This window comes from Aspergillus versicolor, assembly GCF_001890125.1.
Source record: "Aspergillus versicolor CBS 583.65 unplaced genomic scaffold ASPVEscaffold_7, whole genome shotgun sequence".
NCBI lineage: Eukaryota > Fungi > Ascomycota > Eurotiomycetes > Eurotiales > Aspergillaceae > Aspergillus > Aspergillus versicolor.
The window spans coordinates 1,485,944-1,513,600 of NW_024467530.1; the positions used below are offsets into that span (position 1 = coordinate 1,485,944).

A 27,657-nucleotide genomic window follows, 5' to 3' on the forward strand; every position below is an offset into this window, starting at 1 on the left:
GACGGGGACTAGATGTACTTATAAGTATAGAGTGGAGATGCGATGTGGCTGAGCAGTGACTCAATACGAGATCGGGGACTCTGCACGGTTAGTTTGGTACGCTAGAATGACAGTCCAAACTCCGCAGATAAATAAAGTAAAGATGTACAGCTGCTCATCCATCCTCTTAACCACAAGATGAACTGTCTGGTATGCGACCCTGTTGGGCTGACACGTGATGTCTCTCCCACGAGGCTGAGGCTGACAAGCAGTCGCTCAGCGCCCAACTTCCCCTCACTCGAGCTTCTGCTCATCATCCATCTGGATAATTGCCGCGCACCATGGAGCCGGCCGGATTGGCAGTCGGCCTTGTTGGTCTGGCCGGGCTCTTCAACACGTGTCTGGAAGTGGTCAACAAATACGACTCGTGGAAGAGCTTTGGCCCTGACTTCCGTTCTCTGACGGCACAGTTCGAGGCGCAGAAGATTCGCCTGGAGAGATGGGGCGAAGCAGTTGGGATTGAACCCGGGGGTCTATCAAGCCAGCATCATGGACTTCTGGAGGATGCACGGATATTGGCGAATGTCAAGGATCTTTTATCGTCAATTCAAGAGACTTGTGGTCTCCAAGACAATATACGTCCAACTGCGACTGGGAAAAGCCAGATATCTGGGAAGCATGATCATTCAGGTGCGCCGCAAGGGCTGAAAAGACAGAGGCTCAATTGGGCGTTAAGAAACAAAGAGAAACGGATTGCGCAGGTTGGTCGATTTTCATCAATTGTGGATGACCTTCATAACCTGGTGCCGGTTCAAGAGAGAGGTATTGAATGCTATTAATATGACACAAGCAGGAACTGATTCGTATACAGATGCATCGGCGAATGAAGCGCCTTGGCTGCTCGATCTAAATAAAGTCTTAGCCGAAATAGAACAGGAAAAAGAAGGTAAGCAGACTTTTTACCTTGCAACTTCTCCTCATTGACGGATAGAAAAAGTCGAAAGAAGACGCGATATAAAGAACTGGCTGTTAGGGGACCACTGTCAAAACGAACTTTATGAAGTATATGTCAAACGGAGCGTCGAAGGATCCTGTAACTGGGTCTTGGACCGTCCCTGGTTCCTCAAGTGGTCCTCTGTCGACTTTCCCTTGCCATCAGCCAAATACTTATGGATAAATGGGCCAGCTGGCTTTGGGAAATCCATATTGTGCGCCAAGGTCGTTCAGCATTTGCTGCTCAGTTTGGATACGCCCGTGGCGTACTTTCTTTGCGATTCCGAAACGCGAGACCCCTTCCTAGCGATGCGATTCTGGCTATCCCAACTGGTATCCCACGAAAGGGCATTCGGAATTGTCCGTGGGAAATGGGAAACGACAGAAACGCAGAGAGCAACGCGCGGGGACATTCTAAGCCTTCTGCAGGAGATTGTCTCTGCTGTTCCCGGATGTACGCTTGTACTGGATGGGTTGGACGAATGTGAATTTGCGAAAGGAGCATGGCCAGGAAGCGCCGACGACTCTATACCTAACTTTATTGGATCATTGCGTCAGGCGACAGAAGGCACATCTACGCGAGTTCTGATCATGAGCCGCAACGAGCCAGAAATCCGATACGGTCTCTTGGATGGCGGTCCTGACGATAATATATTCGAGCATCAGATCACCGCGGGCGATGTCCGAGATGATGTGGTGGCATACTCTCGAAGCATTGTCAACGAGAAACTGTCCAGAAAGCCTGATGTAACCAAGGACAGTATCACGAAGAGGCTTGCGGAAAGGTGTAATGGACAGTTCCTATGGGTGAGATTGCAGCAGGAGACTTTACGCAGCGGCAAGAGTGAAAGGAAACTCCAGGAAGCTATTAGTTCCACGCCACCTGGGATTGAACATTTCTACGAAAGGAACTGGGAAAGGATAATGAATCTACCAGATGAGGATAGGACTCGTGCTTTCTCTATTTTACATTGGACGGCCTTCAGTGTACGGCCTCTGACAGTTGCCGAAATATCCGGGGCACTGGTTGTCGGCGATGATTGTGAAGAAATACGGCTGGATGATCTGCCAGACACTATCGATGAAGACTACATCAGCACCGAGATAACAGAACTCTGTGGATCACTATTGGAAGTGCGGGACTCCCTGGGCAGAGGGGATCCAAGGTGGAAAACATTGCACCTGGCACATTTCTCAGTGAAAGAGTTCATGCTCCGCAAGATACCTACCCGGCAGAACGCAGTGCAGTTTAATGCCATTCTTGGCCAGTCAACCGAGGCCATTGAGAGCATGGTGCTCGCAAGAAAATGCCTTCGCTTTGTCAATAGTCAAGAGGCCTGGGTTGGGAGTTCTACTGTATGGGCCGAGGATATTTTAGGGGCTTTCCGAGCATATGCAGCAGGGTCCTGGTATCAAAAGTTTATGCTACGAGATATGAGCGACCCGATATTGGTGGATTCGATCAACAGATTGTTCAATCCGGATAACCCAAACTGGGTTTCGTGGAAAACCTGGCTGGACCTGAACGTCTACACAACATCGAGGGGGCAAAACGACTGTACACCACCCGGAGCGGAGACCGCGAGCCCGTTATACTATGCAGCTCGGCTTGGCATCGAAGAAACAGTGAACTATTTGGTCCATGAAGTGAAGTGTGATGTGCATTCCAGAGGTTATAATGGAGAGACGCCACTCCAAGCAGCCAGCAGAGAAGGAAATTTAAAAATTGTTAGAGCCCTCTTCGAGCATGGGGCTGATGTTTCAATGGCAGATACGAAAGGCACTACGCCTTTGAGTGTAGCCTCAATTAACGGCAACCCAGAGGTAGTCAAGCTACTTATTCAGTTTGGTGCAGATGTTAATGTTAGAGATAGTCAGGGGTGGGCTCCAATCCATATGGCATGCCGTATTGGCCATGCTGAAGTAGTCGGTCTACTTGTCGAGTTTGGTGCAGATGTGAATATCAGAGATACCCGGAGGTGTGCTCCAATCCACATAACGTGCTATGGTGGGAATCCTGAAGTGCTAAAAACACTTCTACACCATGGCGCGAACGTCAGCATTGCAACAGATGATGGATGGACACCTATTAATTTGGCCACGGCTGGCGGCCATATTGACGTGGTAAGGACACTTCTTCAACATGGTGCAGATGCCAGTGTCCCAGATACTACCGGCCTAACGCCTCTCGCTATAGCAGCAATAAAAAATCATATGGAGACGGCGAAACTACTTCTAGAGTGGGGTGCGGATATAGAGGCGCGAGATGGCACTGGAGATACTCCACTTGTGGCCGCTTTTCGCAACAGCGAAACTGACATGGCAAAGCTGTTGCTTGATTGGGGTGCGGACAGTACTGAAAAGCGTTATCTCAGTCGCACGCCAATCATGTATGCGTCATTGGATGACGATCCAAAGATGATTGAGCTGCTTCTACAGAAGGGTGCGGATCCCTCAGACGCCAGTGAGGCAGGGGAAACTGCACTTCATTTCGCCGCACGTAGTGGCAGTGTCAAGTCTGCCGAGATACTCCTCCAATCACCACGTGTTGACGTGCACGCCGTGAATCAAATCAACCGAACTCCTTTTTTCGTGGCTGCTGCTCGCGGCCACCTCAGTGTGGTTGACACTCTCCTTCTACACGGTGCCAGTCCAAACCGTATGGATAGCTACGGTTCAAGGCCCCTATCTGCGGCAGTCAGAAATGGCCATATCGATGTCGTCAAACGGTTGATCATGGTGACGGAAGACCCTATCAACCATGAAGATGGCTTTGGTAGGACCTTGCTTCAGTGGGCTTCAAAAGTCGGAGAACCTAAAATCTTGGAAGTTATATGTGACTGGGCTAGAGAACGTGGAATGGAGACCGGTGATGTTGATTGCAGGGTGGAATCAACTACCATTCCTTTGGCTAATGGTGATTGTACTATGGAGTGTGATGTGTGCGCGAGATATATCTTGGACAATAAGTCCTACTACCACTGCGAAGTTTGTATTGATTTTGACATCTGCTTGGAATGTTTCGAGATGGGAATGCAATGTCTGAGCTCGTCTCACGAGTGGACCCACCGTCAGCCTAAGGGATAGGGCTAATCGAAGGACTTGGCCTATTTTCACGGTCACTGTTTCTGTCATCATCTGACCAGTAGATACCTTGGTGACCGTTTCTAAAGAGCAGAGCCCCGTAATTGTGCATTTGATATAAATAGCTTGATGCTATCTCCGAATGATGATTCACATCTGATAGATCTAGAGAGAGCAGACATACTGTACTTCCAGCATTGAACAGTTGCGGCCTCCCTACTTTACGTAACTTAGGGCTAGAACCACTTTAGATAACATAGGAATGTTACGGGTATAGCTGTTGGCTGTTATATCCTGGCTTGTCTACCACCGTCGTGCTCCCCATACTGGCGGGGAGGAATACTTAAAGACAGATATTAAAGAGACCGTAGACAAATGACTTGGGACGAGTAAATCCGTGATCCCAAGCCTGTTTTTAGTTCAACTGACCATCATTCATTCTCCGAAGTGAAATTGCAGCCTGCGTACTACAATATAGAACACATTTAAATAACAGAAAATGCACCATAAACCCAAAGGCACAAAGGGAAGATCAATATCAGCTCTCTATCAAGGATCACATTGCACCACTGACTACGGCAGTTGGTCGAAAAAGCCATCGGGATCCTCGTCCCATTCTACTTTGCAGTCATCATCACCCACCGCGGGAACGCAGTATCGTTTACGCCCCTTCGACTCCAGCCAGGCGGCATACTTGTGGCCACCATCATTCACCAGCTCAAAGTCAACTTTAAAAATCGCCCAATTCAAGTTGTGGATTATTTCCGCGTTGTCGGTCCATGTTGTATTTTCTGGCCACTGTGGGTAGAAATTGTTGTACCAATTCTGTTGTGTGAAGGGGATCAGCATGATATCTATATACATAGGGCTAAGGGTGGAGCCGCTCACGCCGATCTGGCCATGGATACCAGCCTGAAAGTTTTGTTCTGTCCTCAGTTTGACGGTCTCACATTTAGCAAATATCGGCGCGCCTGGATAAATACAAGCTGATGAGTGTCGTTGCTCAAGATATAGTTGGGGTACACCTGTAGGAAAGCTCACAATACGTATTTGCTCCTGCACCCCCTTCGATCCAACTGCATAGACATCGTCAGGAACCGCATTCAGTACTGGGAGATAACAAGAGGAGGTGCATACGATGCCGCTGGCCATTCGTCGCATGAGAGCTGGGCCCCTAGCCTCCTCCAGGTCTCGGTCCCAATGCCGTTATCGTACTCGATCTTGACCAATTCAGCGAACTGTGCCCGATCCGGCGGGTCCTGGCCACGCTTTCCCCTCCACATCTCAACTGCCTTCTTCTCGAGTGTCGTTTTCCCCGGCTTCGTGAACCAGAATTCGCGTGGCTGGTTGCTTTCGGGGCATGTGTGCGAATCTTTCCAGTTCCCCGGACAGCTGGTGTCCCGACGGGCGTTCTTGCGGTTACTCTTCCTATCATCAGAGTCGTAGTGAAACGTGGCTGTGGAGCCGCCGTTGAGCTTGGCCCGGGCGTTGTTGCAGAGGGCTGGGACAACTGCACAGTTGTAGACCATCTTGGGGCGGGCACCCCTGCTCTGGAGATCGTTAACTGTGACTGGATGTTAGTACCTTCAAGGCTTCGATGTGGGTTAACGGAGGTACCCCTGTAGGTAAGTGTATCGCTGAAGCCTTGTATCTTTGTCTTCCAAACTTCTTTGCCATCTTCCATTTCCGTCCTTTGCGGACCAGGATATCTTTCTTGAGCTGAGACAAGAAGGACCAGCAAGGCGCAGAAAACCAGCTGTAAGAGCTGCATTGTTGACAACTCTCAGAATTGGTAGTTCGCCTGGATAGTAGATTGACAAGATTAGAAGAGAGACTATATATCAGACACACCTTTTATGCTTACTGTTATTTCTTTCTCCTGGAAATACCTGGACTCCTGCATCGCCCCCTCTTGACTTAATTTAACATGCATAACAATCCGAGACAATATCACGGCCTGAGGATGATGGCTGAAGTCTTTTTAGTACCGCATGCCGCACTCCAACAAATAACCACGTCTCCCATTGGAGAACGGAGTTGCGGGATATTTTCCATTCTTGAAAGTGAGCCGCCAAGCGCGCTTGATCGCACATTTCCTCCCACCCCTCCCGGTTTGATGTGCAGTGGACGAATACAATTTAGGAACTATGCTGCGACTATATTCTACTCCTTAGTTCGTATAAACATGCCAAGACGCCAGGGTCCTCGGGCGGAGTTGGCTTGGCGATCGCGACATGGACGCTAATCAGTGCTGGATCCAATGATATAAATAACCACAGGGGATCGGATGTACAAATGAGGACAGTTGCTGCGCTGACATCCCCCCCGTGGGCGCCTTAAAAGTAGCTCCAGCCTTAAGCTATTGAGTTAAGATGTTTTTAGACCTTGAGTTCATCTAAGATGCAAGGAACCAGGGTGCACTGCCACTCTGGGCAGGCGCCCAATTTGCTAGGGTTGGTTGGGGACGAGATTGTACCGCGGAATGGAAGCAAGCACGGTGTGGGTAGGTACTGGGTTCCGATATGCCTATAATAACATCAACAAGGAACTGGGCTTTTATCTAAGAATCAACCCTTCCTTGAATGTGCTTTCCTACCTTGTGAAGTCATAAATCACCGGGAGATATTGTCCACCACATGCGCCATGAAACTTCTAAGCGCCCTCTCCTGGGCGCTGGCGCTCACACTCACGGCGGCACCGCTCCAACCCGTCGCCGCTGAGCAAGAGCTCCCCAGTCTGCGCATCATGCCTCTCGGAGACTCAATCACAAAAGGCAACGGCTCGCCCGACGGAAACGGGTACCGGGAGAAACTGCGTGAGTTGGTCGTAGCGGACCAACGGGGAACGAATGCCACAACTGATATGATTGGAAGTCTCTCGGACGGCAACATGCCGGATGCCAACCACGAGGGACATAGCGGCAAGATGCTAGCTGATATCAGGGGGTACATTGACCTGTCTCTCCCCGCGAAACCGAACGTTGTGCTTGTGCATGCGGGGACGAATAATATGGATTTGGAGGTGGATTTGGAGAAAGCGGATTCTTTGATTGAGTCGATTATCGATAGGGCTTTTGAAGGGTCGCCAGGGGTTACTGTTCTTGTGGCGCCGGTGATATGGGCCAATGATCCTCGGATGCAGGCGAATACGGATGCCTTTAATGCGAAATTGGCCGCGATCATTAAGCGGAAGCAAGGCGATGGCCAGCAGATTCTGTCGGTACCGATTGATATCACGGCTGCCGATTTATCTGATAAGAAACATCCTAACGGGGATGGGTATGCTAAAATGGCGGAGGCCTGGTACAAGGGTATCATCGATGCTCACGAGCGTGGGTGGATCGGGGACCCGGCCAAGGTTGATGCTCCTGGGATGGGCTTAGGATACGGAGACCCAATTCCTGATAGTGGTGGAAGGAATTGTGGAGACAAGAACTGGAAGAGCCAAGGGCAGGTCTTTGACGGGTTTCGCGTCTGGGACGACGAGGGCACTATATTTGACGCGGTCAAAGGTGCCACCCGGGATAAAGTGATTCTGGCAGATCTCAACAATGATGGGCACACCGATTACATCCTAGCTTATGATGGCGGTGCTGTGAAAGCCTGGATAAACACAGGGGAAGAGAACAACCCCTGGGTGAGCCTTGGAGAAGTCAACCCAGACTGGGAGAAAGTGACGGGGGATATGATCCGCATGGCAGATGTTGATAATGATGGCAAGGCGGATCTTATTGTCCTGTACTCCGATGGTGCTGCTAAGGTCTGGAAAAACGTGGACAATGGCCGCAAGTTCGAGTCTCTCGATCCTGAATGGGCATCCGGGTTAGGTGAGTCTCGGGAGAAGGTTCACTTCAAGGACATGGACGGTGATGGTTATGCCGACTATGTGATTCTGTACGAAGGCGGCTCCGTTGACTGGGCACGCAACACCCACAACAATGGCAAAGATAAGGGCAAACGCAACTGGGAGAGGGAGGTCACTATTGCACCGGGGCCAGATGGTGTACCGAATAACCGAGCCCAACTGTACGACATTGACGGAGATGGATTGACTGGTAAGTTTTCAGGGCAATGAGTCCAGAAGAACTGGCTAACCACACCTTAGACTATGTCGCCATCTACGAAGGAGGAGCCGTCGACGCATGGCGAAATACCGGGAGCCTAAATGAAGGTGGCCGCAATTGGGAGAGCCTAGGCACCATCGCCCCCGGCGTCGAGGGAGTTACAGGTGAAATGATTCGATTCGCAGACATGGACGGAGACGGCAACGCGGACTTTCTCGCCATTTCTGACGATGGGAGCGTCCACAAGTGGAATAACCTGGGCATCGTTGGGCCGAAGGACTCCAGCCTGCGGTTTGCTGACCTCGACGGCGATGGCTCTGACGATATTGTCTCTGTCGACAGTAAAGGCCGCACCCGCGCATGGCTCAATAAAGGAGACGGCAAATGGGAGGAGATTGGCGAGATTGCCCCGGGTCTAGATGAAGATCTGTCTTCGTCCAGGATCGAGTTTGCCGACGTCAACGGTGACGGACTTGATGATTTCCTGGTGATTTACGGCGGGGGGGCAGTCAAGGCTTACCTCAACAATGACAACATTCCCAAAAAGGGGTCAGACCGGATCTGGCAGGCTGGCATCGTCATTTCGGAGGGCGTTGGTGAGCCTGGCCGTAAAGTGCAGTTTGCAGACGTGGATGGAGACGGGTATGCAGACTTTTTGGTGGTGTTTGATGGGGGTGCAGTTGATGCCTGGCTCAATCGACAGAACATTCCACCAGCGGACAGCGGGCGTATTTGGGGAGAGAGAACTACGATAGCAACTGGAGTGGGTGAGCCCGGCAGCAAGGTGCGCTTCGCAGATCTCACCGGCGATAAAAAGGCCGAGTATATCGTTCAGTACGACGGTGGCTCTGCTAAGGCATATCTCAATACGGGAAACATCCCAGATGCTGGCAAGCCCAGAAACTTTAACAACATGGGCACCGTCTCCAACGGCGTTGACTCGCAGGGCCGGGTGGAATATGCCGACATTAATGGAGATGGAAAGGCCGACTATCTTGTTGTGTCTGCCAATGGAAAGATTCGTTCCTATATCAACAGCTGTAGTTGGAAACCTGATGAGGGCGACGGTAACGACGGTGACGATGGTAACGACGGTGATGATGGCGATGGCGGTGATGGCGATGGTGATGATGGAGATGGAGGTGATGGAGACAATGGTGATGGAGACAATGGTGATGATATCCTAATCGACCCATCCATATGGAAGGACGAGAACCCCCAAGTCGCCTGCGAGCCACCCTGCAACCTTGTTCTCCCTCCGACAGTTCTTTCGAGTCCAACAACCATCACATTGTCCCCCTACAGCACAGAGCTCGAGGTGGTCTGGACTGAGGAGGGTGTAAAGCACGTAACGACCCAACCAACCACACTGACACTCCCGCCCATAACAACCCAGACAATCTCATTCTGGCCACTGCCATACCCAGAGAGTTCAGGCTCCAGCTTCACCTTCAGCCCAATCCCATTGATACTACCCCCTCCTTTGACCATCACTAACGATCCTAATCCGTTGTCTAAACCGGGTGTCACTCATTCACCGGTTACTCGTACCGTCTCGCCATATCCTTATCCCACGGAAGAGCCGGAGGATGACGACGACGACGACGAGGATGATTATGATGATGATGATGATGATAACGAGCATTTCGGAGGCCCGTTCCCGATTATAACTGTGGGTGATGGCCCCCCGGGCCCTAAATGCACGTCGGGATGTGGATCACCTTGCAAGGGTGACGCCTGTGGTGGTATAGATGGGCCCTGTACGCCGGGGCTTACTTGTCCACCTGGAGGGGATCACGAAGATCCGTCGGATGAAGACGATGACGACGATGATGATGATGATGACGATGAGGAGGATGGTGGTGTTTGTGAGATTACTGACCCCGATGAGGATGATGACCCAGATAATACTGAGCCTCGACCTCCTCCCGACGATGACGATGATGGAGGAGATGATGGAGGAGATGATGGAGGAGATGATGGAGGAGATGATGGAGGAGATGATGGAGGAGATGATGGAGGAGATGATGGAGGAGATGATAGAGGAGATGATAGAGGAGATGATGGAGGAGATGATGGAGGAGATGATGGAGGAGATGATGGGGGAGATGATGGAGGTGATGATGGAGGTGATGATGGAGGTGATGATGGAGGTGATGATGGAGGTGATGATGATGGAGACGATGGAGGTGATGGAGGTGATGATGGAGGAGATGGAGACGAGGACGAAGACGAAGGTGATCCCGACACCGGCGATTATAAATGTGTCGAGATCGAGATCAACATGAACAAACAAGACACCGAGTACACGGAAGCCGGAGTCCTGAAGCTGGACGGGGACACAGTGTGCGATGATGAAAGAGACCGGGACGAGGACAACAACGGCGAGTACTTCAGCTGCGACGACGGCATCTGGCTTGCCTTCAAAACGGCCGACGAGGAGGGATACGTGGACGTGTGGTATCAGGTGCCGGGGATGGAAGAGAAGAAGATCCAGGCGTCTGGAACCAGCTCGACTACGATTTGTGGTCCAGATGGTGAGTTCCCTTTATTTGCGTTTATTATCGTTTACTATAAGAATGTCGAAGCTAATAGGTTCCTTTCTATTGTTAACAGGAACAATGACGGAGTACTGCACCAAGTGGGAGTATTCCTGGTATACTGGGGACTGCTGATGCTAGTTCATTTACTGGAAGGTGTATATCAATGACAGTTATGTGCCAATGGCATTTAGCAGGCATGAAAATGTTTATAGCTATTCGAAAACATCCTGATAGTAGAATGCAGGAATAGGGTCATCCGAGGATTGAAATAAACCCCGCTCGTCATACCAGAGATGCGATCCAAGATTCGTAAACAGTGCCCCATAATGGGTGAATATATCCCACGAAGACGCATAGGTTGCATCTGCAAATCGAAGGCAGAAATACTTTCGAAGCATGTACTCAGCAAAGTGAAACTGGGGCAGCGGGGGTCGCTTATCTCCTTCATAGCAGTTTGGGATACCACCCACCTCCCATATTTTGGTAAGAAACGAGTCCATGTATTGGAAGCCAAAGTAGTTACTCTCTTTGACGGTCCTTGCTTCAAGACCTGGAAGGGCTAGAGTCCCGAAGATGTTGGTCTTATCCTGGACTGTAATCTTTATTGGGACGAATGATCCAAAGAACATTGCAAAGGTGGAGGGACTGTCGTCTGGGATTTCCTCAGACTGTACCTCAGTGTTGCTCGGATCCAACAGAAACTGCAGTGGCTCCTCGTCAACCACGGCAATAAAGTGAAGAATCTGATAGAAGAGGTTTTCTGCATGGTCGGGGTCGAGGGACTCGGGATTCCGAATATCCACATATTCTCCAAAGGTCTTGAAAAGAGATTGGTCTTTTCTCGATCTGTCAGATGCCACCATGCCGTAGGGATCAAATGGCTCGCGTTTTCTGCTCTCCTCTATGAACAGATCCTCGAGAGGCTTAAAGACCGCATCTGACCGGTGATAATCCCGTATGCTATACAAGGGAACCTTGGACAGATAGCTCTGCTCGGCTGCAGAAAACCAGCCCTCTAATACATCGTATGGATCGTCATCACTTTCCATAATCTCGAGAAACGACGCAAGAAAATCGCTGGGTCTATCATCCGAGACAATAGGAGCATGATATGCACGACAAAGTATGGCGCCCGCAGCCAGATTCCGGTATATCGCGCGATGGAACTCCTCTCGCCAGACTTTCCACTTAAGACGTGCGCATTCATCGCGCTTGCAATCGAAATCGTCGGGCATAGAGACGAAGTTATCAGGGTCAGAAGATAGAATACTCTTTTCGAGGTAGGCTACAACCTGGTGCAAGGTCTGAACCTGTTTCAGTTCCTCGAGCGAAGGCTTGTTGGCGTCCCCGCTCAGCCCAGACACGGGGAATGGATCTGGTGGGAACTCTCCCTTTAGAAGTGCACCTGTGGCAATCTGTGTTGCACGTACCTGGCAGATTGTAAGATTAATGCAAGTAAACTGAGATAAAGCGATGTGTAAACATACTGCTATAAGACCATCGCTGAAACCAGTTATTTCACCTTGTCCAATGCGCCAGAGAATCGGGCGTTGGTTTGAGAGCCAGGCTGACCGGATCGGTTTCGATGTTAAGATGAGAGATCGTATTTGGTGGAAGGAGTCGCAGTTCTGGAGAACGAGAGCAATGATCTCCTGCGGCAGCGAGTCAAAGGACTTCATCGTGAGCTTTCGTGGTTTAGTTTCGCCATCGCCTGGTAGGTGTTGTCGTCAGAAAAGGTCAAGGGGAGTGAGAGTGAGGGGCGAAGAATCCTGGACGCCCAACACGAGTTGCTTACTGTGGCATATAACAGCCAAGATATCACGCTAACACTGGACGGTTGTTATGATATGGGATAGTGCTAGAAATAGGCCATATCTTCAAATAATATTAATGATTTATTTACTCTGTATGTAGAACAGTATGTTGTCATTCAGCTGTGTTACTAAGCAGTAGTCAAGTAACTAACTAGTTTCAGGTTATATACAAGCAACAAGCACACTGGATGGGAGTCCTGGGTTTTGGAGTGGAATAGGATGTATCCTGGTATGTATGACTGACGCATTATACTTGGGTATTCTCTCTGATTGTATGTTGGCCAAGGGGGTAGCAATTTCTTGTTCGCTGAAGGGGCCGCATATCAATTATATATATTGGATAGCGGAATAACATTTCATTCCATTGTCGTATCCAACCAAGCACGACGATAAAATTCAGCAAGTTAGGTCGTAATATATTCACCCAAGACTACTTTCCGTCAGTGTTAATTACCATAATAGCAGTGGCGAGCCCGGAGGACCCAATCAATAAACACCACCAAAATAACCCCTGCAATCAATACTATTGCCCAGTTCATGTTGTCTATCCAGGTTAAAATCCAGAAAAGTGTTGGGGTATACTATATTAATCGACTTACAAATATTTTCTCCATTCACTGGAATATAAAGCGGAAAGCTATCACAACAGATATGAGATTAGACTCGCCAAGCATATATTTCGGCATAAGGAATAACAGCATAGAACTTACAAAAGCATGACAATCACCAACGAACACCAACAGACTGAGAATAAATTGATTGACCAGCCAGCCACGCCTAGGTCAAAGGCCCGAGGAGTCGGCAATAGTTTGCGGCCGCGAATGACGACCTGACCAGTTATTCCGGCTAATACGAAAGTGGTAAATGGAAGCACTCACTAATAGAGTAGGAATCAAATATCCCAGTTGGATTGCGACTAAAGATATACTGATAATCACTTGGAATGCATAGTCCGATCCGAAGACTACCAGGCCTAAAACTATAATAAGTCCAAAGTCAAGCACACGAAGGGGTAGTAGGGGATATACCAATAACTAGTTGAGCTGCGGTAGTTAGAAGAATCGTATTGACAGGCGTTTGCACTTTGTGGTTAATCCGGGCAAAAATGTTTGAGAAGGGTAGGGCGTTGTCTCTGGCCATTCCCCATGCCAGCCGCGATGCTGCCGTGTTCAGGCCGACGGTGATAAGGAAACTGGGTAGACCATCCTTATTAGGAGAGAAGCGCGTTGAGAAAGAAGAAGAAGAAGACATTACTCACTTGATTACAATCAATATCATCACCACCAGAGTTATCCCACCAGCTGTGCTATGGAGGATGTCGACAAACCAGGTCACATATGGGATACTGGGATTATAAGTTTGCAGTCTGAAATAACGACGATGGTCTGTCTCACTCTGTTTCCAGGTATGCTTCCCAATCTCCGGCACAGAAGCCCATCACAATCACTGATATACACATGCTTACGCCGCTTATTATCATGGCCCATAGCATGGCCCTCTAAGGTGTGTCAGCTCTGAGGATAGTAAGGATAACAGCGTAAAGTACTAACCGGTGCGTCTCTTTCTGGATTCTTCATCTCCTCGGTAACATGCAAGATCCCATCCGTCCCATACAAGGCATACATCGGGGTATAGAAACTCATAATACCTACCCATCCACGGCTTTCATAGCCAGAATTATTAATAAACTCGGTAAAGACAAACTTGGCAGAATGCTTTGGCGCCATATCCAGGAACGAGATAACCCATGCAATCCCACCAGCTATGACAATGAATCCCCCAACCAGTGACAGGCCGGGAAGGTGTTTCTGCGAAAGGGAGAGTAGCAGTGCGAATATTGTAAGGCCGGTGTATATCAGCCATTCTAACCATCTCTGCTTTTCAGTAAGCATTCATCTATTCTTCTGCATTCTCTGAGGTAACGTACTGTCGCCTTCCACGTCGAGTATGTAATTTGCACTACTCCGACGATGACCTGGACACTATTCATCGTGCAACTTGCTGCCGTTGCCGTTTCGCCAAGGAAGAGTATCCAGCCGACGAGATACGAGAGGAACCGACGAGCACTATGATAACATCAGTATCGGTGCTAGGAACCCTACCATCCTTTCTCTGTTAGGACTCCGGGGTTTCGTACCTCTGCGGTGCGAGCTTCTGGGTGAATACCCTAATGAGAAGCACTTGTTTAGAGTCTCTTCGACTTGAGGAAGGGATCCACCTACTGCTGACCACCAGCATAAGGCCAGATAGAGCACATCTCAGCTAGTGATGCCATAAGAAGGGACTGTCCGACAGTCACAATAACCCTAACAATATTTAGCCTGCAGTCATAAAATTGTAGACAACGGATTACGTGCGTCGAGTAGATCAACATCATCGGGCCTCCGATATCGAACACGGTGTCGAACAGGATAATGTTACATGTCCAGCTTGTCATCATGAGGACCTGCCATGCCGTTGCTTTTTTGGAATTTTGTTAGTTTGTGGAACGGTAATCAGTGAGAGGTGCTGACCGGCCCAGATGTTATACACCCGGTTAGGGACATCTGCTTCAATTGCGCCTTTCTTTACATCCACATATTCAAAGTCGTGGCTTATGGAGTCTGTGTGAATATCTAGCGACATCTCGGTGATAGTATATAAAGGTAATGGAGAGGTTTACACTGAAGTCAATGTGCGTCATCCATCGGCATTTGAACAGTTCACGTTCGGATAGACCGAGAGAGGGGATAATGAAACATAATATCTTATCGCCTACAGTAGAGGTCCGTGTACCCAGACAGATAAGTAGAAGTATTCCAGAGCCAATTACATCGTTGGGCAGGGGATGTGTGGTCGGAGCATCCGACAAGCCATGCATTCTCTGTCTGTTTTGTCCCATAACGCTGGTAACACGGGGAAATGGTATAAATTGGAAGAAACAATATTTCAAGCCTGGATTTGGGACTCGTTGAACAGAGGTTCATACTTATCATAGCATAGACCAGAGACTAAATCGGGCAGGCCGACAATAACCCTATTTTTATTTTGTCAATGGATACTTCTCAACCCAGCTAGCCTGAGTACACCTCACACTCATCCTCCTACTGCATAATAACAGTCCATTTATCCTCATGGTAAATCACACCACCCGCAACCGTCTTTCCCTTGTACTGCTCCTGACACTCCGCACGAAGCACCTCGGCAGCCTCGACAATATGCACAAGATCCATGGTGCGGCCGTAGTTCTTATCCTACAGGATAATTTAGTCAGGCCAACGTTTATATAGAAGATTAAGTACTTACTTCGTTACACCAGCGAATCTGGGTCCCCTCTAGACATGAAACCTCCTCACAGAGGATGGGCATTAGGTAGCGCATATTCGGGGGCGCATGGTCGACCTCCCGTTCTACACGCCTGTGTAGGTAATGAATCGAGTGGCCTACCCCGTCCAATTGGACTGAGAGGGCTTTGCCGCCGCAGTCGATCCAGTTCTAAGTAGAGAGAGGATTAGCATGGACGTCTGATAGTACGCAAATGGGGAGGACGTACGGCAAACACTGTGGTGGCGAGGAGGGTGGTTGAGAGGGTGATGATCCTGAGGCGCATTTTTATTGAATAGTGCACCAAATTAGAAGTCAAGGATGGGAGTAGGCTGGCATGTTATTAAATTTCAATGGCAGTGTTGAAAGGTGATACACGTCAACTCAATAAAGAAGCACAATACCCATATTTATACCTATAGCCAATTTGGATCTGTCATTGCCCATCACAAAGCTAGTTTTCAAAGAATGTAGCTGCGCAAGGTGATGTATTGAGTGTAGTCACTGTATAAACAGTAAACTTCCGCCTTGTAACTTCGTCGGTGATAATCAAGGCATCGGCACGGTCTAGGTCAGCAAGGACATCCATCCGACAGCTACAGCCTCCTAATTCAAAGATTTGTCTGGTCCTTCTGTCTCATTCCACCTGACGAAACCATATCGCCCGAGAGCACCAGCACCAACGACTGTTTTTCTCTCCTTCCTGTCGAAGTTTGGTGTCATATATTTCCCTTTGTAAGTGCTCCCTGCTGGATCACAAACGCTGACCCTGAATAGACTTCACGTCTTGGCTCGAATGAATTTGGCCGACTGTCTGACACTCGCAAGCGTCTCTCCATTAGGATAAGAACGGCAGCATGATGTGCGCGGGGGACGTCAATCCCCCGTTCCTGAAGATGTGGCAGCATAATTTGGCCAAAATCTGTATAATTTCATCATAGTGGTGGAGACCGACCCACCACTCCCCACAGCCCTAAACCGCAATCAGATACTCTTGCGATCTGGACCACTTCCTCGGTTGCGATATTCTAGACTAATTGGCCAGTGGTTTATTGGCCAGTGTCGAGAACCAGGAACTGAGAGTCCCATGTGAAAGGGTCACCATATAAGAGCCCTCGACAGCCCAGACTTAGACACAGACAGACCACATATTCAACACCATGTTATCACCCGTCCTGGTGCTGGCAGGCGCCTTGTTCCTGACTCTTGTGGTGGCAAACTACCTCCAGAACATAATCTACCACCGCCGCAACGCCAAACGCCTCAACTGCGCCCCCGTCGTGCAAGGCCCCTCCGACATCTTCGGCATCAGACCCTTCTACCGCCTCGCCCAAGCCGTGCGCGAGAAACGATGGGTCGAATACATCGCCAACCAGTACACCATCAACGGCCACACCTTCGGCCAGAACGTGCTAGGCCGAAAGATGGTCTCGACCATCGAGCCCGAGAACATCAAAGCCGTGCTTGCAACGCAGTTCAACGATTTCGGACTCGGCACTAGACACCGCGAGTTCTACCCGTTACTTGGTGATGGGATCTTCACGCTTGATGGCGCGGGCTGGACGCATTCGCGCGGCATGCTGCGCCCCCAGTTCGCGAGAGACCAGGTCGCTGATCTAGATCTCATGGACGGACATATCTCCCGACTGATCGAGCTGATCCCGAAAGACGGATCCAGCTTCGATATCCAGCCGCTGTTCTTCCTGCTGACCATTGACTCGGCCACGCACTTCCTCTTCGGCGAGTCGGTGGGCTCTATGGGCTCGTCCGGTGCCAACACCACCAGTCTCCTGGGTAAATCCTCCGTCGGAAACGCCAGCGGCTTCGCGGAGGCCTTCAACACAGCGCAGGAATGGGTAGCGTCGCGATCCCGCGCCGCGAATTTCTACTGGATGGTCAACCCCCAGGAATTCAAGGATTCGAATAAGCTCGTCCACGAGGTCGTCGACCACTACGTGCAGCTGGCCCTGGAGGCCAAGAAACGGAACCCCGAGAAGAAGCCCGGGGAGCGGTATATCTTTGCTGAAGCGCTGGCGGCGGAATCGGATGACCCCAAGCTGCTGCGTGACCAGATGCTGAATATCCTGCTTGCGGGCCGTGATACGACGGCTAGTTTGTTGAGCTCATGCTTCTTTTATCTATCGCGTAATCCGGCCGTGTGGAATCGCTTGCGCCGGGCTATTGTTGATGAATTTGGGGATGTAACAAACCCTGGTGGCGAGATTACGCATGCAAAGTTGAAGAATATCCCATATCTGCGATATGTCTTGAACGAGAGTACGTCCTTCTACTTCTACTAAATCCTGCGGTTATACTAATGACAATAGCCCTCCGCCTCATGCCCCCCGTCCCGCTCAACTTCCGCGTCGCAAAGAAAGACACCTCCCTCCCCGTCGGCGGCGGCCCCAACGGGCGCTCCCCCGTCTACGTCCGCAAAGGCCAAGTCGTCACATACAGCGTGTTCGCCATGCACCGGCGCAAGGACATCTGGGGCGCAGACGCCGAGCAATTCCGGCCGGAGCGGTGGGAGGAGAATGCGCGGCGCGGGTGGGAGTATCTGCCCTTTAACGGCGGGCCGCGGATTTGTCTGGGACAGCAGTATGCGCTTACCGAGGCGAGTTTTACCCTTGTCAGGCTGTTGCAGCGGTTTGATGGAGTTGAGAATACCGATGATTTGGTGAAACCGGCGATTCAGTCGAGTCTGACCATGTCTCATGATCGGGGGGTTTATGTGCGTGTTCGTGGTGTTGGTGCTTAATGGATTAATGAATTATGGGAATAGCAATAGTTTATGAATGGAATCGTATTTTTTCACTGCAAGTCCTGACATAACCCTAAGTGAGAATACAATAATGCACTTTAGGAAACTTCACCATTCGCAGCCTTCGCCTTAGCCCTAATTTTCTGACTGCGCCCCGGAACAACAGAGCTCAAATCACCCACCGGAACACGCACCGGAAAGTCCACGGCTTCCAGAATCTGCGTGAGGAAGATATGCCAGATGGGCATGCACAGGGCGAAATTGAACGCGCCGGCTGCCTAAATACATAATAACATAGCATACGTCAGTACATGGTTTACTTGTTGCTATTGTGTAAACATAGATAAAATGAGGCGACTAACCACCTGTAACTTCGCTGCAAGCTCCTCCGCCCCGTTGGCGAGCTGGAAGAACGAGCCTGCCGTAAGACCGAATGTAATAACCAGGAGGAAGAGGGCGGAGAATAGGCATAGATTGGTTCGGATGGAGCAGATCAGATAGAAGAAGGTGAGGAGGGCGAGGCAGACGTAGTAGAATGCGGTTGTCGCTGCGTACGACGCAGTTTGCTGGCCCTCTAGAGAGTTTCCGGTGGGAGAGTAGTTTGTTCCTGTTGCGAAGAAGGGCATTTGGGTTGTTCCCTGGACGAGCCAGAATGTTCCTGCAGATGTCAGCGAGAATAACCAGTTATAAAATAATATAAGAGCATACCGTATGTAAAGAACAATGCACAGGAGAATGTATTCCCAATAACCCACTCGCCAATCCCGCCAATGAGCTGCACAACGCCGCCAAAGAAGATATACACCGGTCTACACAATTAATCAAATGCCTCAGAGATGGTGTAATAAACTTACAATATGGCACCGCCATTCCCCCCAGCCCCCCTCCAGCCCATCAAAATACACGAATTCGGCGTCGCAGCGAGAAGAAACCCCATGAGGCATATCGGCGTAGGATTCCCCAGTTTCTTGCGCAGACTGCCTTCTACAGAAGGTGGTTTCGGGCTGAGATAGAGCTTCTCGAAGGTCTCGCGTGAGATGGGGAGGAAGACGCTCTCGGTGGTTTTCATGCGGTTCAGGGTCTCCCCTGACCCGCCGGCTATCATATCGCTCGACATAGTGAAGAATGGACAATATTATAAGAGAAGAAAAATAGGGGGGGTTGGAGAAGCGGACAACTTGGAGAAGGGGAAACACGAGGCTTATCTGTCTCGGCAATGCTTGTCATGTCTTGTCTTCTCCCCGGGTTTCCCATACTGTGGGGATCGTCATTTCGTGGCCATTTGCTGGGGAAACGCGGGGAAGTGACAGTCTGTCAGCTTCACCGAGGGTATTGCTCTGGCATATAGCCGGGGGAAGCTGTCAGCGATGTCAAAGCGAGGCTCGGAGATTATCCGATACGTTGGGGTTGGGAATTGGGTTAATCGTTATTAAACGGGGGGAGTGCAGCCATAAAGCCGTCTTGCTGTCATCTGACGGAGACCACTGCAGGGGAGACTGCCGGCCAGTCACAGAATGTGGTCTAGATCATCTATATCCTCTACGGTGTATATCGTATGCAGCCCTATCGAGTCATGACGTCGCGATCGCCAACACCAGACACTTTGCAGGAATTAAACAACAGCCTATCTCTAGAACATAATATATATATATATATATATATATATCTCTATTATTAATTAATACAATTGAATAGCCGCGCGGGGTAGAAAGGATATTGACCGGAATCAGCGGACATCGCCACTGTCCTGAACCATGGATCACGCCCTGCAGCTTTAAAAGAGCTCGAAGACTATCTCCGCCGTCATTCACGTCATTACCCATTTCATTCAATCAGTAAATGCTTCATGGAGAAACCCGCAGCTTACAAGGAATTCGTTCTGTGCTTCGACGGCACAGGATACAGATTCCGCGGCGACGACGCAGACAGCAATGTCCTCAAAATATACAGAGTAAGAAATCCCCACTATCTTCACTCCAGCTACTTACAATCCAGATGCTCAACCGCAACAACCCCTCCCAGCTACACTACTACCAGCCCGGAGTCGGCAGCAACACAACCTCCATATGGCAAGTCTACGAAGCGCATAAGAACAAGCTGAAACGGTGGTTCCTCAACACCAAGGACGCAGCGATGGGGACGACATTCGACGACCACGTTATGGACGGGTATCGATACCTGATGCGCTTCTACTGCCCGGGCGACGGGATCTACATCTTCGGCTTCAGCCGCGGGGCATATGTCGCGCGCATGCTGGCTGAGATGCTCGACCATATCGGACTCCTCGAGGCAGGGAATGAAGGCAAAGTGCGCTATGTGTGGAATATATACTCGCAGTGGGCGAAGCAGAGTAACAGCATTGACGTGGAGCAAGCCGAGAAGGACAGGTTGTATAAGTATATGAAAGCGCTGCGGGAGACGTTCTGCCGGCCCGTGTCGCAGATTCGCTTTCTGGGGCTGTTTGATACGGTGAATAGTATTCCGCGGTTCGAGGTGAATCGCAATAAATTCCTGTTTCCTTATACGGCGAGGACGTCAGCGAGGGTTATTCGGCATGCGGTTGCGATTGATGAGCATCGTGCGAAGTTTAGGGAGGACCTCTTGTCAGATACGAATCCGAATATGACCCAGAAGGAGAGGAAGAGGCGGGCTCGTTTGAACGGACATGAGAAGCTTGAGCAGGGGCATTATTCTGGGGAGGCGTACTATCGGCCTTCTCTTGACCGGCGGCAGACTAGCTCTGGGGACCAAACACTTACGGGATCCAGTGCTTCGAACGACGTTGACGAAGAGAAGGCCTATGACCAGGACATCGAGGAGGTGTGGTTCCCTGGGTGTCACGCTGATATTGGCGGCGGACGGAAATTAGACGAGGATGAAGAATACGCGCTGAGCCATGTGCCGTTGGTGTGGATGGTGAACGAAGCTCAGGATGCAGGACTGCAGTTTGACCCTGAGAAGAGGAAGCTATTCCGCTGTTTCTACGATCCTAGGGATAGTTGCCTTTCACCTACTGAGAAGGTAACGGTCAATCAACAAGAGACGGATGAATTAGCACAATTCAAGTCGGCTCTCTGGCGAGCAGCTACCACCAGCCGTATACATGATTTCCTCCAGTACGGCCAGGGCGTCGCGTGGACTACTGTTCTAACTTGGAAGATAGTCGAATACCTCCCCCTTCGCAGGATTGGCTTGCAGGAGGATGGATCGTGGAGAGTCATTCGATGGCCTCTGCCTCTTGGGGAGCGACGTGATGTCCCCAGGGACGCCAAAGTACATTTATCAGCTGTTCGGCGCATGGAAGCCAACTCGAATTACAGACCGGACAATCTGATCCGGGGGAAAAGATGGAAGAAGAAGTGTCCGAGGGAGTTTGGGATAGGGCAGTGGGAGGCGTATACCCATTGCGGTTGTCCGATACGAGAGACATATCAGAAGATGCCTGACACGAGGACATAGCAGCTTCACATACTTCAATTATGGCACGCACCTGATCAGAAAAGTACTGTCTCTGTATTCACACCAGCAAGCATTTGTCCATTCTTACTGTACTGATTGCAATTTGTTGTTACTTTTCTGTACTTGTGGTATACCACAACTGTCGTGAGTGAGCTGGAATGATAGTCTGTCGTATACGTAAATGTATGACTCTGCAGCTTTCATTCGTATCAACATATGAACTTCTCCATTCATTCCTTGCTCGCTGCCTTCTCCTTTATAGAAGCCATCCGTTGGAAAGAAACAAATTCCAGGCCAACCATAATAGAACATTCGTCAAGACACCCGAAGATAGCTGTCTTTCAACAAAAAGACAGCAGACGTTAGTGACAACTATGATGACCCTGATCCCGCTGACTATACTGCGTCCAGACCAGTAGACCAGCGCAAATGGCTGCGCGGCGAATATTCCCACGGCTGAAGCCTTGACGCACGATGCTAGCGGACAGAGTCAAGACAGAAACGGCCAGAAAGAAAAATCGTAACTTTTGCACACCAGCTGCGGTGATGGAACCAGCGAAGATGAAGTCGAGTACAGTCTGTAAATGGTCAGAATACAGGGAAAGCCTGTATAATAGAGTGGAGCATACGGGTAGCCAGCAACACGAGCAGGACAAGAAAGCAAATCCTTCGGGTAGCAGAGTTGAAATCAACTGATGAGCGCGCCCAGGGCCGCTGCTGCTGGAGGATTTCTCCGGGGCCGAACAATCGTGACACGACATTTTGAGTGATTCGAGATGAGAAGTTGGCCAGACTGGGCTCCCTTGTTCTGTTTATAGCTGTTTGGCCTCGCAGAATGTATATTACTAACACGCGCTAGCGAGACAAGTCATATCCTGATAACCCCTTGCTGATGTTTAATCCCTCCACAGGAACTGATTTAATGTGCCATTTCCATTGAAGACATTACCCGCGAAAACATCGCATTGAATCCAGCACGCGCTCCGCATTCTCGAGGAGTGGAAGAATGGGGGTTGCAGTTCAGGGTTAATACTTTGACACGTACCAATAATTGCGAAACATCCAAATGCCTAGAAATCACTAGACATGCCATATAGTGAATTTATCTCGCTGGCGTCAACTGTATTAATACATGTTCATACCGGAAAAGTATATATATATATGTATAATATATCTTTGAGCACCTGTCAATGCCCTTAGTGTTTGGGCTACGCAATAAGGATCTAGTTTAGATGAACGGTTAAGCTATTATCTAATTTAATTACAATGTCTGTACCTTCGGGGCCGATACTCAAATGGCCTGTGTCCAGTAACGTCTCTAATCTAGTCTATGGATTATGATAGACTGCCAAGAGGAATAATATAAGCAAGAGATCAGATAAATAACGATAGACCTGCCAAGATACCCAACTCTCTCCACCGTCGAGATCAGTGCGCTGCACCAAGGAAAAGGGAAACATATACGAGCCCACGAGCCCAGTCCACCCGCGAAGCTGTAATTTCAAAAAGTATTATTCATAATTTCATTCAAAGACTCTATTCTATAATATTAGTTCTACAAGAAACAAAGAAAGAAAAATACAACACTATAGAATCCCATTACATACGGCCCAACGGCACCTCTTCCTCCTCCTTGCCAGGAACACGCGTATACCGCCCCTTCCCCCGTCGCATGAACGCATACATCCCACCAGCACCAGCAGCAAGTAAAGCCAGCACAAACACCACCATCAGGAAGAGGACAAGCTGCACGGAGCCCTGCAGATCGCGCACCAGTGCCGCAAGGGCCGTCATGTGTGGATCCGTTTTGGTTCCCGCATTATCCGCCTCTGCCTCTGCCGCGCCGTCACTGCTGCTCTCGGTTGAGTATAGAGTGTTGGGATCGTCGGGCAGAAGGCGACCGAGACTTGTTCCCCTGAACCCAGCGCTCTCCCAGTGCGCTGGCATGGTGGTTTGATGGATCAGCGACTCGCCTAGGATATTCCCGTCTTTATCAACGGCTTCCGCCGAGATCCAGCTCATATACCCACGGACGATATACATCGTCTCGAAGTCCGTCTTGGTGGTATTGCCGATGAAAACGCGGTCTGAATCGTAGGCGGGGCGCGCGTAGAAGTTCCAGCCGGCGACGTCCGTTGCCCCGTTCCAGGAGACGTAGATTGTTGTCGTGAGGTCCGAGGTGACTGGGTCTGGGTCTGTGCCCCAGACGAAGGCGAGCAGGTCGGGCGGGTTCGCCGGGCGGCCGGTGAATTCGAACTTGTAGGCGCGGTAGGTGGAGTAGCGGTCTGAGACGAACGAGCCGCTGAAGAGGAGGTCGCCTTCGGGCGAGGACTCGGTGAAGTAGCCTGCGGAGGACCAGCCGGCCAGGAGGTTGTCGTTGGGCAGGAGCTGGGCGTTTCCGCGGAGGCGGGTGAGGGCGCCGTCGGGGCGGTCGTAGCGGCGGACGACGGTGGCGGTCATGGCTTCGGAGTCGATGTCGACGAAGAGGCAGGAGGAGACCGGCTCGTCGTTGGATTCTTCGTCGGAGGCGTTGTTGAGGAACGAGATTGTGTGGTGCGTGCCGTTGGAGTGGATGAATTTGGCGTCGTGCTGCTTGGAGAATATAAAGTCCTGCTTGAAGTCGGAGTGCGCGCCGCCGAGACGCCAGATGATGTGTCCGTCTGGCGAGATCAGGTAGATGGTGTTGGTGAAGCGCATGGACATGAGGTAGTCGCCGGCCTCGTTGACGTCGATGGAGTTGGGGTGCATGTAGTCCCAGCCGGGGGGAGCCGATGCTGGAGTGTCTGGGTGGACATGTACAGAGTCAGAGAGAGCGATCTGGTCGAACGAGTCCCAGACGTGAGTGATCTCGCCAGTAGGCAGGTCGATCTGCGCGAATCCTCCAGACAACACGTACGACGCCTCGCTCGGTCGCCCAAACTCCTCCAACACCTTGGTATGCGAGCGGTAGTTGATAGACAAGGCCGTCTTGCCATCGTCCAGGATGTTGAACTCGTGGATATCAAAGGCGCCGAGATCAGAGCGCATGGGAATTTTATGCGCGACCTCGAACTTGTTGTTCAGCACGACACCGAATCCCGCATCAGACCCATCGAACTCGAGGCCGACGACAAACGAGAGATGGTCGCCACCATCGATACTGTGGACGGCTCTGAAGTCGAAGGTGTTGCGGTTGTCGAACATGGCAGCGCCGGCCCAGACGAGGACTCCATTGTCGTCGTAGATACACGGGCCAACCTGGTCGGGCAGATACTGCTTGGTCGGGGGCTCTGGGGTGAGCTGGCCATACGGCGCAACGAAGATATGGCCCGGACTGACGCGGTCGCGGCCATCGCCGTGGTACTCGACCTTGTACTTGACTGCTCTGATGCCGGGGAGCTAGAATCGCGTCAGAACAATTAATCAACGCGTAAGACGCCAAATAATGTCAAAATAAGCATAACGTACCGTGACAAACGAGTAAAGATCGTCGTCGTTCTCTGGCTTGGCCTGGACAGTCAAGCTCAGCAGCAGCACCACCAGGACCCAGAATATCGAAGTCGCCATATTGGCAGAGATGGCGAGATCACTTACTCAGAGGCAGCAGGGGGAATCGAAGATAAAGATAAGTGGGCGGCCCAGAGCCAAGCCGCCTAGTTGACGCTGTGACGAGGCCGCGACGCCGGTGCCAGCGCTGCATCCATTCACCAACTTTACGCCCACCGCAGGTCCAGTCCGACCCACTTGGTCTGCCGGCCTCGTAAGCTGAAGCCATCCCTTCTCCTGAACGGAGGACTCGGAATTGCAGGACATTGTCCAATAATGCCGGACAGGAAACTATACGTGTCCTGAACTCCTGGTCATATCGCGGAATCTCCGTTCCAGAAGCGGCGGTCTCATCTTTATGGTAAATGTAACCCGATAAAAGTCCGTGCATAAGGATAAGGTGAACAGCAGCAACAGACGGCGACCGGCTGGAAAGGAGAGCTTCAGTCTTCCGGATTTTCCACTTCCACGCCCTACAGGGCAATTTTAACCATCGGCGGGAGTGTCATGTTTCAGCACGATCATTGGCTGGAACGGGATTGTCTGCATAAGGCGGAATCTTAGTAAGCAGCATCTTATGCAGAATAGTTAAATTATAATAATGATAGAATGATCATACAGAATTATCATGTCAGATTGTTTATATAGTTAACTAGTATTGATTAACTGATGCTGTGCCAGTCAAGCTTTGTGGGTCCTGTCAAGTCAGCTAGCCGAGGCTTGACTGACTGTATTTTACATGTCTGCCTATAGTTAACCAAACCAGACTAGGCTGATATTTGTAAATAGCAACAATGGTGGTTTACCCAAGTCTGACAGTGCATGACAGAATCGACCAATAGAACGGACAACATGACTAGACATGTCTGATGGTCCAATGTCACGGCTGCAGAAACGGTGATATAGGGCTACACTTCATTATATTTTAATTGATAAAACAAATATCCGCATCACAGATATGTTATTAAACCACCGTCAGACAGACACGGCTGGCATATTAAATCTATATGGGGGTTCCAGACCCGATCCCTGGTCTCAGGCACTGCTCATTGTCATGCTTATAGTGGCTGATAAATATATAACTAATGGGGGCTGCTGATTCCGGAACTAGGTCCAGATCATATCGCTGTCGTCCTCCGGATACAGTGGCAGCATGGGGTATATCATGCAGCATTTCGACGTCAGCGAAGAAGTAGCCACCCTAGGCCTGTCACTCTTCGTCATCGGCTTCTCTCTGGGACCGGTGATATGGGCACCACTCAGCGAGAGCATCAGCAGACAGATCCCCTTTTTCATCTCATTCCTAGTGATGGCGGCCTTTTGCGCTGGGTGTGCCGGGGCGCAGAATATCCAGACGCTTCTCATCCTGCGCTTCTTTGCCGGTACATTTGGCTCGTCTCCGCTCACGAATGCTGGTGGCATCGTCTCTGACATGTTCACTTCGCAGCGTATAAGAACGGTATTGAACCACCAGAAGCACGCTTTCCCCATATATACTGTCCGCACTCACAATCCCCATCGGGCTATTCTGGTTCGCGTGGACAAATCCCCCCTCTCTCCACTGGATAGCCAGTATCGCATCCCTAGACCCCTTCGGATTCGGGCTTGTGATTGTGTATCTGGGGATCGTGAACTACCTTGTCGACTCGTATACGGTATATGCGGCGTCTGTTCTGGCCAGTATGTCTGTGGTGCGGTATATGTTTGGTGGCGTGTTCCCGCTTTTCACGAGCTATATGTACAGGGGGTTGGGGATTCGGCGTCGAGTATCCCGGCGTTTGTGGCTGTGGCGTGTATTCCGTTGCCGTTTGGGATTCATGTTTTTGGGGAGAGGATTAGGGGGAGGTGTAGGTATGCGAATTTCCTGTACTTTAATATATATTATGCCGAGCAGCTCTACGCGTCTCAGCTAGTGCATCACTCCCCAGGTATATACAACCAGGTTGAGTACCGTGCCCTGGAAGGCTTTACGTACACTGTCTCACCATTCAACTTCACTACCATTGCCGGGAACCTAGCTGCCCTGCCGGCCCTACTTGGGAATATGATTCTCTAGAACCCATCTGATTTTGCCATTACCTCGGGATACCTGGTATATCACATCCTGCTTAAATCGGGTCTGCCTGGTAATGT

The 27,657-nt window shown here is 50.3% G+C and overlaps 12 protein-coding genes across 12 annotated transcripts; 5 read left to right on the forward strand and 7 right to left on the reverse strand.

Annotated features, from left to right (window-relative positions):
• The first annotated feature begins 193 nt into the window (after positions 1-193).
• On the forward strand, positions 194-1,122 carry ASPVEDRAFT_789464 (uncharacterized protein). Its single transcript, XM_040816628.1, has 2 exons — positions 194-801; positions 851-1,122. The coding sequence occupies exons 1-2, from the start codon at positions 321-323 to the stop codon at positions 961-963; spliced, it is 594 nt and encodes a 197-aa protein (XP_040670208.1). The 5' UTR covers positions 194-320; the 3' UTR covers positions 964-1,122.
• Positions 1,123-4,629: 3,507 nt separating this feature from the next.
• Positions 4,630-5,827, reverse strand: ASPVEDRAFT_30901 (uncharacterized protein; the record flags this gene model as incomplete). The annotated part of the gene is made up of 4 exons (XM_040810402.1): positions 4,630-5,027; positions 5,098-5,132; positions 5,194-5,620; positions 5,641-5,827. The coding sequence occupies 4 exons, from the start codon at positions 5,825-5,827 to the stop codon at positions 4,630-4,632; spliced, it is 1,047 nt and encodes a 348-aa protein (XP_040670209.1).
• Positions 5,828-6,699: 872 nt separating this feature from the next.
• On the forward strand, positions 6,700-10,794 carry ASPVEDRAFT_85842 (uncharacterized protein; the record flags this gene model as incomplete). The annotated part of the gene is made up of 3 exons (XM_040817748.1): positions 6,700-8,110; positions 8,161-10,656; positions 10,736-10,794. 3 exons carry the CDS (start codon positions 6,700-6,702, stop codon positions 10,792-10,794), a joined length of 3,966 nt encoding a protein of 1,321 aa, XP_040670210.1.
• On the reverse strand, positions 10,785-12,411 carry ASPVEDRAFT_172681 (uncharacterized protein). The gene is made up of 2 exons (XM_040808730.1): positions 12,150-12,411; positions 10,785-12,092 (listed from the first exon to the last, which is right to left on the reverse strand). Exons 1-2 carry the CDS (start codon positions 12,339-12,341, stop codon positions 10,875-10,877), a joined length of 1,410 nt encoding a protein of 469 aa, XP_040670211.1. The 5' UTR covers positions 12,342-12,411; the 3' UTR covers positions 10,785-10,874.
• Positions 12,412-12,922: 511 nt separating this feature from the next.
• On the reverse strand, positions 12,923-14,544 carry ASPVEDRAFT_135707 (uncharacterized protein; the record flags this gene model as incomplete). The annotated part of the gene is made up of 9 exons (XM_040807233.1): positions 12,923-13,020; positions 13,076-13,113; positions 13,187-13,305; positions 13,355-13,449; positions 13,505-13,668; positions 13,735-13,821; positions 13,871-13,974; positions 14,027-14,350; positions 14,404-14,544. Coding segments are annotated over 9 exons (1,170 nt in total), but the record flags the coding sequence as incomplete, so codon positions are not given.
• Positions 14,545-15,559: 1,015 nt separating this feature from the next.
• On the reverse strand, positions 15,560-16,065 carry ASPVEDRAFT_30904 (uncharacterized protein; the record flags this gene model as incomplete). The annotated part of the gene is made up of 3 exons (XM_040810403.1): positions 15,560-15,709; positions 15,762-15,950; positions 16,009-16,065. 3 exons carry the CDS (start codon positions 16,063-16,065, stop codon positions 15,560-15,562), a joined length of 396 nt encoding a protein of 131 aa, XP_040670213.1.
• An 867-nt stretch (positions 16,066-16,932) lies between these two features.
• ASPVEDRAFT_63835 (cytochrome P450) lies at positions 16,933-18,594 on the forward strand. Its single transcript, XM_040815693.1, has 2 exons — positions 16,933-18,056; positions 18,107-18,594. Exons 1-2 carry the CDS (start codon positions 16,940-16,942, stop codon positions 18,535-18,537), a joined length of 1,548 nt encoding a protein of 515 aa, XP_040670214.1. The 5' UTR covers positions 16,933-16,939; the 3' UTR covers positions 18,538-18,594.
• Positions 18,595-18,638: 44 nt separating this feature from the next.
• ASPVEDRAFT_135211 (uncharacterized protein) lies at positions 18,639-19,645 on the reverse strand (the record flags this gene model as incomplete). The annotated part of the gene is made up of 4 exons (XM_040807200.1): positions 18,639-18,818; positions 18,903-19,198; positions 19,249-19,349; positions 19,395-19,645. The coding sequence occupies 4 exons, from the start codon at positions 19,643-19,645 to the stop codon at positions 18,639-18,641; spliced, it is 828 nt and encodes a 275-aa protein (XP_040670215.1).
• A 741-nt stretch (positions 19,646-20,386) lies between these two features.
• On the forward strand, positions 20,387-21,999 carry ASPVEDRAFT_135421 (T6SS phospholipase effector Tle1-like catalytic domain-containing protein; the record flags this gene model as incomplete). The annotated part of the gene is made up of 2 exons (XM_040807213.1): positions 20,387-20,491; positions 20,536-21,999. 2 exons carry the CDS (start codon positions 20,387-20,389, stop codon positions 21,997-21,999), a joined length of 1,569 nt encoding a protein of 522 aa, XP_040670216.1.
• Positions 21,867-22,812, reverse strand: ASPVEDRAFT_43937 (uncharacterized protein). The gene is made up of 2 exons (XM_040812938.1): positions 22,629-22,812; positions 21,867-22,577 (listed from the first exon to the last, which is right to left on the reverse strand). The coding sequence occupies exons 1-2, from the start codon at positions 22,758-22,760 to the stop codon at positions 22,362-22,364; spliced, it is 348 nt and encodes a 115-aa protein (XP_040670217.1). The 5' UTR covers positions 22,761-22,812; the 3' UTR covers positions 21,867-22,361.
• A 786-nt stretch (positions 22,813-23,598) lies between these two features.
• ASPVEDRAFT_136275 (uncharacterized protein) lies at positions 23,599-25,545 on the reverse strand (the record flags this gene model as incomplete). The annotated part of the gene is made up of 2 exons (XM_040807276.1): positions 23,599-25,377; positions 25,447-25,545. The coding sequence occupies 2 exons, from the start codon at positions 25,543-25,545 to the stop codon at positions 23,599-23,601; spliced, it is 1,878 nt and encodes a 625-aa protein (XP_040670218.1).
• A 1,132-nt stretch (positions 25,546-26,677) lies between these two features.
• ASPVEDRAFT_152810 (uncharacterized protein) lies at positions 26,678-27,580 on the forward strand (the record flags this gene model as incomplete). Its single annotated transcript, XM_040808326.1, has 1 exon — positions 26,678-27,580. The coding sequence occupies one exon, from the start codon at positions 26,678-26,680 to the stop codon at positions 27,578-27,580; it is 903 nt and encodes a 300-aa protein (XP_040670219.1).
• Between the last annotated feature and the right edge of the window lie 77 nt (positions 27,581-27,657).

Coding starts and splice junctions, on each gene's coding strand:
- ASPVEDRAFT_789464 (XM_040816628.1), top strand. CDS start 321: ATGGAGCCGGCCGGATTGGCAGTCGGCCTTGTTGGTCTGGCCGGGCTC. Junction 802..850: donor GGTGCCGGTTCAAGAGAGAG/GTATTGAATGCT, acceptor ATTCGTATACAG/ATGCATCGGCGAATGAAGCG.
- ASPVEDRAFT_172681 (XM_040808730.1), bottom strand. CDS start 12,341: ATGAAGTCCTTTGACTCGCTGCCGCAGGAGATCATTGCTCTCGTTCTC. Junction 12,093..12,149: donor TCAGCGATGGTCTTATAGCA/GTATGTTTACAC, acceptor ACAATCTGCCAG/GTACGTGCAACACAGATTGC.
- ASPVEDRAFT_63835 (XM_040815693.1), top strand. CDS start 16,940: ATGTTATCACCCGTCCTGGTGCTGGCAGGCGCCTTGTTCCTGACTCTT. Junction 18,057..18,106: donor GCGATATGTCTTGAACGAGA/GTACGTCCTTCT, acceptor TAATGACAATAG/CCCTCCGCCTCATGCCCCCC.
- ASPVEDRAFT_43937 (XM_040812938.1), bottom strand. CDS start 22,760: ATGTCGTGTCACGATTGTTCGGCCCCGGAGAAATCCTCCAGCAGCAGC. Junction 22,578..22,628: donor GCTCGTGTTGCTGGCTACCC/GTATGCTCCACT, acceptor GACCATTTACAG/ACTGTACTCGACTTCATCTT.